Below are 10,488 nucleotides of genomic sequence, written 5' to 3'. Positions count from 1 at the left end.
TGATCCATGCTCATATTTTTGGCATCTTAGTGTGAAATTTGCAGCAATGTGTCTCAATGCTTGCAGTTTGCTGCTATATAGGGATTTACCAACACCAGAATAGCCTGAGTAGTGTAATAATGTTTACTTATGACAAGATTTTCAGCCAATATTGTCAATAAGTTCTGAGGAAAGAACTTCCTTGCAGAGCACAGCTCAATGAGTTTGCTTACATTTTGGCTTACAAGGTTGTTGGCATGGCAGTCAAGTGAAAGAGTCTTCTCAACTGTATAGAAATCTAGGAGTTTCCTTTGAAGGTCATGGCTATTTTATTATTTTGTTCTGAGATCAGAGTTTGTAACTACTGACCATCATCATGTCTGCTGCTATTTATTATTCAATGGTTCATTTTATTCACTCATGATTTTTTTTTAGGGTTTTACTCTACTTTTCTCCCTCTTTCCTAATGTAATATTCAAAACCTTCTGACAGTGTCTGAGATAGGGAATTCTAAAATGCCGCACTACCTTTATCTTCACTCATCAACCTTTTTAAAGTCTTTCCCAGCTTTGATACATAGAAGAGGAGTGCTATCTATCTATCTATCTATCTATCTATCTATCTATCTATCTATCTATCTATCTATCTATCTATCTATCTATCTATCAGTCTGTCTACAACAAAAACTACATTTATATAGTAACTATAATTAAGAAAAAACTTCCCAAGTTTTTTTAAATCCTTTCATAGGATGTGGACAAGGCCAGCATTTGCTGTCCATCTGTAATTGCCCTTGACAACTGAGTTACTTATTCAGCCATTTCAGAGGGCAGTTAAGAGTCAACCACAGTGCTGTGGGTCTGGAGTCACAAGTAGGTCAGTCCAGGTAAGGACAGCAGATTTCCTTCCCGAAAGGACAGGAACCAGATGTTTTTTTTTGGGTGACAATTGATGATAGCTTCATGGTACCATTACTGAGACTAGCTTTGAATTTACTTATTTATTATTTGAATTTAAATTCCACCAGCTGCCAAGGTATTAGCTCAGGTCTCTGGATTATTAGCTCAGTGACATTACGACCACACCACTGTCTCCCCACTTGAGTATTACCAAAGTTTGATACCGAGGTACATCTATCTATATGTGTCCTTTCAGTAAATTGCATACAACAGATATAGAACATTACCTTTGTTGAAATAAAAAGAGGAAATTCTGGGAATATACAAAAGGTCCATCAGCATCTGGTAAGCATCTCAGGTACAGACCAGAAACATTCAAGTGTTTCCTTTCTCTCTTCAGGTGCTGATAAATGTGCAGTGTATTTCCAGCATTGTTTTTTAAATTCAGACTTCCAACATTTGTGTTTTTTGTGCTTTGCTGGTACTTTCTATCTTTTCACCTGTTAATGCAGATATAAACAGCCAATAAGAATAACTGGCTCGCATGTTTTTGGCTGCAGGCAGAATAGAGGCTTAGACGCCTGTGAAGATTCCTCCTCTATTTCAAATATTGTATTTAGTTCCTTAACATCCACCTGAGCAGTTCCTCTGTTAAATCTCTCATCCAAAAGATATAACCTCTGGCAATGCAGCACTCCTTCAATACTCAAATATCAGCTTAAATTATGTACTCAAGTCTTAAAGTGAGGCTTGAACTTATAACCTTCAAATTTGAAGTCAACAGTACCACCAACTGAGCCCACTGACACTCATGGATAAGGTGAGATAACAATCTGCGTGTGTATATGTGAGACGTGTAACACTTGACAAGTGGAAATCTATATGGACATATGATGTCCACTCTTCATTCAATAATTGTAATATCAAGAAGACTTACAATATCAATTAAATTGGGAGCTTAACCATCACTGCAGGATCTCAAAAAAATGTTTATAAATAATTCTAACAAACTTCAGTATCTGTTTTCTATCCTGACATTTTTTTCTCAATATTTCAGTTTAAAACTTAGCATTAATTACCTCATCTGGAAACTGTCTGGGAGGGGGTTACTGAACTTGACAATGTGAGGGAGTAAAATGCTGTATAGAATTGAAATAACTAGGTTGCCCAAATCACCCTTGGTTAATGCTGATGCTCAGTCTACTCCCACAGACTTTAGTGTCATTAGCTCCTGCTATCCAGTTGGACTATGATTAGGGCAAATGATTTGATATGGTGTTGACATCCCATAACAAATCTTACAAACTTCGACATAAACCTACAAGGGTTTTCTACTCCTGCACTGGCCAGTCCCCGATTCTCGCTCCATTCATTTGCAAGTCTATGAAGAAAGATTGGGAAAGTATGTCAAATTAGCACCTTCAAAGAGATGGCACAGACACAATGGGCCAAATGGTTCCCTTTTATGCTATAAGATTCTATGATAAAAGTGAAATTGATGGAAATTATGAGCTGGCCAGCCTAGAAGCATCAGACAGAATTTTATTGGCATGGTAGGGGCCCCAACAACAGCCCGAAAGCCAGAGGCAACACCGGCTTGGCAGTTTATGGGATCCCTGGCCATATTTTTCAGCCATCTGGCAACTAATTAGTGGCTGTCGGGCCTCCTGTCCCTTTAAACGTCAGGCAACCGCCCTCAGGAACCGCTGGCCAATTGGGGGACTGGCAGCTCAGCATTCTCAGCAGCACTGCTGGGAGCAGCGGCCACTGCTAGGACTGTGCTTGAAAGAGAGGTCGCCATGGAAGCAGGCCGCCCTCCCAACCAGATAAGTGGGGTCTTGGGGCGTTGGGACCAGTTAGGCAAGTTCCAGTGAGGTGGGGTGGAATTGCTCCAGGGGCAGCCATTGCTGCTGGGGTGGGGGCCCTCCATGGGTCACAGAGCGCCCGTATAGGAGGGCACCTCCAAGACCACAGGGAGGCTGCCCGGGCTTACCAGGCAGTCTCCCCACACAACAGAGGGCTTGCCTACCGGTGGTAAAATGTCAGTGACAGCAGGAAGAGGCCCTTACTTGGCCAATTAAATGGCTCAGTTGGCCTCTGGGTGAGATGGCCATCCTCTACCTTCCCTGCCGCTGGTAAAATGGCATAATGGCGGGAAGACAACAGGCACTCCACTGCCCCCCCACCCCACCCACCTTCCCTTACCATTTTACAGCCACTTCCCTCCACACCACCCCCCGTGCCACCAGCCCCCACACCACCCCCCCCCCCCCCCCCCACCCCCAGCCCATCATGAGTACCACAATTACGCTTGAAATTCCAGTGAAAATTCTAGTCTGGGAACAGTTCTGAGTAATTATGAATCACCATACTGCCCACAGGGAAAAAAATAATTTAACAGTCATTTAAAATCTTTCTAATTCTTGTTGGTTTTCCGATTGTGTTTTCCAATCCAACGCACAAATGACTTGTTTAATGTTACCTTTCACCCTATCAAGTTTCAGACCTGTTCAGACCATTGGGGGCTGTGGCTTCAGCCATCTCAGTTCTGGATCACCCTCCTTTAAGAGGCTCCTTAAAACCTACCTCTTTGATCAAGCTTTTGGTCATCCCTCCTAATGGCTCCTTCATTGGCTCTGCAAAACTTTGTCGGATTAGGCTTGTGCAAAGCAACTTGGAATGTCTCACCACTTTAAAGACATTATGTATACGTAAGCGTGTTGGAACATCCTGAGGTCGTGAAAGGCGCTATATAAATGCGAGTCTTTATTTCTTTGTCTGTGCAATGCTATGATTTGGGAATCAATTGGGTAATCTAATTTATGGGGATCTCAATAAAGTCAGTAAAGAAAAGCAAGACCACGCGATGGCGCTACAGGGAAGTGAATTTCTCACATTCTCGATATTCCCCTCATTTTGAAAGGTCAATCGGTTTTGATTCCAAATCACAAGACTCAACGAACGGTTCGCTCGCAGCGTCCGTATTAAGAGGGGGTATACTTTTTACTTATTTTTTTTTATAAAGTTGGAGAGATTTGTGAATATTTTCTTAAAAATTTTGTCTCAGCTGTAAATCATTTTAGAATTTTAATGTCCATATATACAGATTACATGTCTGGTCATAAGATACACAGTTGCATGGATATAAATGTAAATATAGATTCGAATGTGACTTCAACTTAGAACAAATGATGAATAGTTCAGGTGTGAATTTAACGATCTATTTACACCAGCAAAACTTTTCATGTTAAAAGTAATCAATGCTTAAAAAAGACGAAACTGCTGCAAAATTGCGACGGAATGTCTACGTGTAATCAGCACTGTCAAGAAATAAGAAAAGAAATATTGGACAGAAGTTGGAGAAATAGTGCGGAGAACTCATATCGAAACGGAACTGGGCGTAATGCGTACAATAACTTGAACTTTAATACAGCGACATCCACATCATTTGGAAAAATATACTTCTTAAATGGCACAACTGTTTAAAATAAAACATATAAAATATACCTACGCGTACGTGAAGGTCTTATTACTAGTTATAATTCTGTGATGTCCTCCTTAATAATGTGACAATAGACCTCAGAGGTATCTTAGTGTTACAGCACTGACGGCTAATCACACAAAAAAACGCCTTATTGGAATGTGACTGTCAATGGTATATTGTATATATTTTGCATGCATAGAATTTTTCAGCAGCAGTTGAAATAGTCTGGATCAGAATTTTATCGACGTCTTTGTTTTATATTTGAAATAGTTATTTTTAAACTTACTTTTATCCAAATTTAAAATAAAAAAAATATCCGAACTTTCTGCTGAGTAACGATTGTTATTTATTTTTTTTGGTTCAAGAATTGCATTTGGGGTCGCTGTTTATTTGCACGACAATTAGAGAGTTAAATAACACTGATAATCCGAGAGGAACAGGCTTTCAAATAAATTACACCCCAGGTCTGAAATGTCAAGTTTGAAACGTTGCAGTTTCAGTTGTTCAGGACCTCGGGAGTAATGTGGCCTGCGGTGGGTCCACACAATTCAACCTCTCCTGCTATAAACTAGACTGCACTTTCCAGGCCTAAACTGCATGCCATATTGTTTTTTTATTTTACTGAATTATACAATATCATGTAGACTTCATACACAGAATAAAAGAACATTTCATTTCGGTCATCTACTAAAGGTACAAACCAACTCGCCTATAAACCCACATGAATTACATTTGTATACAGTGCATAAGATTACGATAAAAAGTCAGGTGTCACAATACTGTTTTTAAATCTTTCCCAATGCCAAGAAACGCTACAATATGCATTTTTCAATGCATTTTCAAATGAAAAAGGTTAGGATGCCCTTTTTTAAAAAATTAAAATGCATGGATTTACATTAAAAGACAAAAAAACTATAGGCATGGCAAATATTGCCAACAAACTGCACCATTGACTTATTTTACAATACTGATAAGTTTTGGAGGCTATGCGGTGTTCTTTATGATGGGTAGCTAAAAATTAGAATAAATAGGAACTATTAGATTGAGCTTCGCTGAAAGTGCCTTCACAAATGGTATTTTTTCTCTCTAGTAATAATCCTGGATCCACTTATTGCTTTAAATAAGGATCCAAATAAAGTTTCTATGGACGGGAACGCTGCTGATAGAAACTACCGCAGTGCAAGGCGGGGGAGCATATTCCACTGGTTTCTCTATATAGTATCACATTACACAAGGTTTGATATCTTGGTAAGTCACTTGCTGATGATAGTAAGATCCATTAGTTGATGGATGCATTGAAGGGGACGTCATGGCGTTGAAAGAGAAGACGAATTCTTTCCTATCGCACATGCTGGGAGATTGCGAGTGATATCGAGGAATTCCTGTTAAAAGAAAATGGGAAGAAGAAAACACACCGAGATGAAGAAATGCCATTTAGGTGAAGCTTCCGTTAGGAAAATGTATTCGTCATTAAAAGGTCGGCCTAGTAATACACTGCTTTCAAAGAAAAAGCTGGGATGTGGAGAATAAAATTAAAATTAAGTTTCACAATGGACTTGATCAGATATCACGGGCGCCCATTCTAATACTAAGACATTTATCTTTTCATTGGTCATTTGTTATTAAAAATAATACATTACACTTAAAGGTTTGATTGTAAGGTGTCCATTGGAGATCAATAATCACTGCTACACCTCACCACCAAATAATGTATTCACCTATGGATTTTTAAAAATCTATGTTAATAAGTCTAATTCCATCAAACAGCTGTCATTATTATACTATTCATTCACTAATATTTAACATTTAATATTTGCATTAAACACATGTCTGTAGCCATTTGGCTGTCAAAACTGCTTCCCCATTTTCCCATCAAGTCGCCTCACGTTTTATATTCAAGAACATTTTGCAGCAGAGCAAAGATGCCTCCCTGAGAGTTTCACTGATTACTGAAGGAAACCTGCCACCCAGTCAGTTGAACTTCTTCGGCTTGTTGTACTTTATTTCCAAGCCAAATATTAGAGATGCACTGAATGGTTACCATGATTTATGCAAGTTTTATGACATGCATATTTAAATACGGTGTTCACATACACCAAAGTTACTTAATTTCATGCTTAAGTTAACTTCCTTCACATTCTCTAATATCTTGAAATTTGTCACGCTCAAAAACTTAACGGCCGCATAAATGAATTATTTCCGTTGTATTTCAGTTTTGCTTCTCCATGTACTTTCTCATTACAATGCAATTATGCCAGTTGAACTTAATCTGGTCCTGTAGATCATGTTGTATACAATTATACTGCTCGCCATTGTTAGATGCGCAATTTTTAAAAAAAATATTACTTTCGCGAGAAAAAACAACTTGGGCATTTAATTTTTTCTATGAATTAGTTGCTGCTTTGATTCACAGAACAGGCTCTGTTGCTAAAGTTGCTTTCCAGCTCAAATCAGAATCTATCCGTGCTTCATCTGAAATTGTGCAGTTGTCAGTTCACAAGTGTTAACTTGTCAAGACTAACAGAGGAATCACTGGATGAAATCGTTTTTGGTTGGACTTTTAAAGCTTCCCTAATCTTTACCCTTTTATGAGAACAAGTACTTGAGACTTTTAATGTGGTATATTTGCTTCCCTGTCGATTTACACATTGCAGACTCACAGAAATGATAACATAATTTTATGTCTTTCTCGGGATGATCAGGAATAGAAATTCGTGTTACTGGAGAGCTACTAATTCCCCCACCGCCGCCCACCCCCACACTGTGCAGATTCACACAGTTAATCGTGCTTCTGGCGGAGTTTGTCTGGAGCTGAACTGCACGCTATGAATCCCCAGTAGACGGTTTCTGCGGCAGGGAGTCGGCTCTTTGCATTCTGATGTTGTTATTGCCGTCGAGTTGGCACCATAGTAAACACTGTCCCTGCGGGGATGGCATGGAGATGTTTTCTTTGACCAAGTTTTGGAATTTGTTGTAAAAACAAAGGACGGTTTATTCTTTCGGGTTGTTATTTATTCCAGCCAGTAACCAATTACGTGTGCAGAGAGGAAGCAAAAACGATTTACTTCCTTAACTTAATGACACTTTTGAAACTCTTTTCCAAGACAACAGTTCTAAATCCAGCCCCTATCACTTTCCTAATTAATCTTACTGGTGCGTAGCGTCCTAATAATTTGTATGCTGTCTGTGGGAAAAACACTTTTGCTGTGTTTTACAGAGCTTTTTTTTATATCAATGTAACCAAATCACATTAGGTTTCCATCGCCACAATGTTTACTCAGCCAGACTGCGAAATCTTTTGAGTTTTAAAATTGCTTTCTACAAAGGCAAAAAAAGCTTTTTGGAACTACTGCATTAGATGAGAAGCTGAGTTAGACTAATAATTAAGTTGAAATCTTACTTAACCCCTTGCTTTCATCAAATCGCTTGAGCACTAAGAAGTGCTTTTTTTTAAATCCTTGTTATTGTTGCTTAAGGTCTTCCTGTAGCCCCGCTGTGAGCTCAAATTACAGTTCACCGACACAAATACAGCAATAATTCGGGAAAAAATTGCTTCTGAAATTAAGCGTTCTATATTTGGGTTGACTGGTCCCAACCAGCATGTAGCGCAGTCTGTTCTATATCACAACCTTGTTCCATCTACAGCATTCTGTGCACATTCAAAAGATTCTGATTAAAATTAGATTATCAATTTATCACTTAGTAATATATTGCTTTTCTGTCGTTTAATGCAGAGTACCTCCTGCAAGGTAAAAGCGTAAACATTTTTGCTAATTTGTATCTGTAATACTGTGGCTCTGTACCTTGTATATCAGTAGCGTTGTGATTATTTTGATGTAAATAGGACTGATCTATGGAGTGTGCTTGCAGGTTTGAAGTTAGATTCGCCGATGGGTTACATGGGGATAGCGACTGCTGTTTGATGTAAGGAGCCCCGTTGTTGAGCGCGGAGGCCGATGGAGCCCAGGCTGAAGCCGAGGTAGTGTACATGGAGTGCGGCTCCATTACCCCACCACCGGTGAGCAAGGGAGACGCGGGCACCGAGCTGTCGGCGTGGTTGGGGTAGTCTCCTACGGAAGACCCTGTACAGCTTCCCATATAGTGCCCATTGTTGGTCGCGAGGTGAGAAACAGAATGTCCTGGTAAACCCATCCCATCAACGTTGTTGGGCAAATGTCCATTCATCATGCTGATGCTACTATCTAGAGAAATCCCGTTTGGAGCACAGGAGATGGGTCCTCTTGACCCTTGGAAGTTATAAGTCTCTGGGATGTGGTTGAACCCCAATCCGTTCATCATGCTGTACATTGGCTTCAGGGCTTGGCATTTCCTGCGAAAGCCCCTCGGTCTGCGTCTAAAGGAGCCCTCCTCAAACATGAACTCGCTGGCGGGGTCAATGGTCCAGTAATGGCCTTTGCCCGGTCTGCCCAGACCCTTGGGCAGTTTGATGAAGCACTCGTTCAAGGAAAGGTTGTGACGCACCGAATTCTTCCAGCCTTGGTAGGAGCCTCGGAAAAAGGGGAACCGGCTCTGGAGGAACTGGTAGATTTCGCTGAGGGTCAGCCTCTTGGTTGGAGAGCTCTGGATGGCCATCACAATCAGCGCTATGTAGGAATATGGCGGCTTCTCTGGACGTCGTATGCCGGCGTTTGTTTTCTTAGTTTTGGTGGTGGAGATGGCTGATTCCATCACAGAGGTCTGATTGTTGGCTTTCTCCGTGCCTGCAGACATAGGGCTGCTCTGGGCCGTGCTATGAGCCGGCGGCTGCTGAACCTCGGCCGTCATTTAGGAACAATTCTCAACAAGCAAGACACTTTAAACCGAAAGCGCAGGCGATAAAATTCTTAGTCCTTTGATCCAAATCCGCTGTTTCCTTCAATATTTCCAGAAGGCAAGTTGTTTCAAAATAAAACCTTGTTTTTACTGGAATGTTTCTTTTTTTAAAAAAAGAAAAAAGATCCGGATTTTCCAAACAGTAATATCAATGTAGTTGTTAAACGCGCGAAGGGAGGGAGCCCTTCCTTCTTCGGAGCAGTTATTTCTTCAGCTCTGCTGCTTTTTGCGTAGATCGGCTGGACAGGGAGTCGCTTTTCATCGCAGTTGTTCTGGGATCTGCCACGCCAAAGAGATCGCGTTTACTTATCTCTTGTCATCAGCGTCTCGAACCTCTCGACTGTCAGACTTAAGGAACAAGGAACTCCCCGCCCAGACCCCCCTCCCACCTCGGTCAGGACTGGTGGGCTGTTAAAGCGCTTCAACACCCGCCTTCATTAGCGATTTGATGTGGTATCTGTCTTTCTCTACGTATTTCAAACCAGCTTTAATGAGGGCGGTGAGGGGGGGGGGGGGGAAATCACTATATATATATATATATATATCTTCATATAGACACACATGAATATTAAATGCAGTCAATTCATAAAAAACAAACCTTGAATAAAATAAGCCCTGATAAAGGTTTCAAGTTGAAAACAGCAGGAATCGACATGGATTTGTTACAAAAGTTATTTTATTCAAAAGAATAAAGTCAATAATTTGAACAGAAAATATTCCTGTGAGGAAAGTGGCTTCTCGAGATGGCAAAATGAAGTAAAGATGCCGAATAGGCGGTCTACCAAGATTTTTTTTTTAAAGAAATAGAAAAACAAGATTAAATCTGATAGTACAAAGTGTTTATTATACTTTAAGAACCAGTTTATAATGTTTTTTGAGAAATCGGTGATAATAAATTAGTAATAGATTTTCTACTATTTGAAATGTGGATCCGATATACACATTCCGTCCCTCTTTTGAAAACTGATGTTTAATAGACAGGAACATGTACAGGATGTTTATACGAAAACAATGTAAACATCTGCGATCTGCTCCTTTAAAGAAAATTCAGTGAATTCCCATCTAATAATGTTTCTTTTCTGTTACTTATAAAATGCTCTTTGTAGCCTCACGCCTGACTGTTTAGATATTCTCTTTATATATGTATGTATATATATATATATATATATAAATAAGTCAGTAGAAACTGAGTTGTGCCCATTTTCTGGCCGGCAGAGCTTGCCACACACACACACACACACACACACACACACACATTCTGTCACTGCAAGAGAGGCGGAAAAAAGCAGCGAC

General features: G+C 40.1%; 1 protein-coding gene across 1 annotated transcript; it reads right to left on the bottom strand.

Moving 5' to 3' along the window:
* Positions 1 to 4,027: 4,027 nt before the first annotated feature.
* foxf1 (forkhead box F1) lies at positions 4,028 to 9,468 on the bottom strand. The gene is made up of 2 exons (XM_068049872.1): positions 8,166 to 9,468; positions 4,028 to 5,744 (listed from the first exon to the last, which is right to left on the bottom strand). The coding sequence occupies exons 1-2, from the start codon at positions 9,145 to 9,147 to the stop codon at positions 5,584 to 5,586; spliced, it is 1,143 nt and encodes a 380-aa protein (XP_067905973.1). The 5' UTR covers positions 9,148 to 9,468; the 3' UTR covers positions 4,028 to 5,583.
* Between the last annotated feature and the right edge of the window lie 1,020 nt (positions 9,469 to 10,488).

Source organism: Heterodontus francisci, chromosome 17, assembly GCF_036365525.1.
Source record: "Heterodontus francisci isolate sHetFra1 chromosome 17, sHetFra1.hap1, whole genome shotgun sequence".
NCBI classification, from domain to species: Eukaryota; Metazoa; Chordata; class Chondrichthyes; order Heterodontiformes; family Heterodontidae; genus Heterodontus; species Heterodontus francisci.
The sequence above is the reverse complement of the archived record's forward strand: the minus strand, read 5'-3'. Positions and strand labels throughout refer to the sequence as shown.

What these genes read in the sequence shown, in the direction of transcription:
- foxf1 (XM_068049872.1), bottom strand. Translation starts at nt 9,147, where the DNA reads ATGACGGCCGAGGTTCAGCAGCCGCCGGCTCATAGCACGGCCCAGAGC. An exon ending in CAACGCTACTGATATACAAG is followed by an intron (nt 5,745 to 8,165) that starts GTACAGAGCCAC and finishes TTCTTTTAACAG; the next exon opens with GAATTCCTCGATATCACTCG.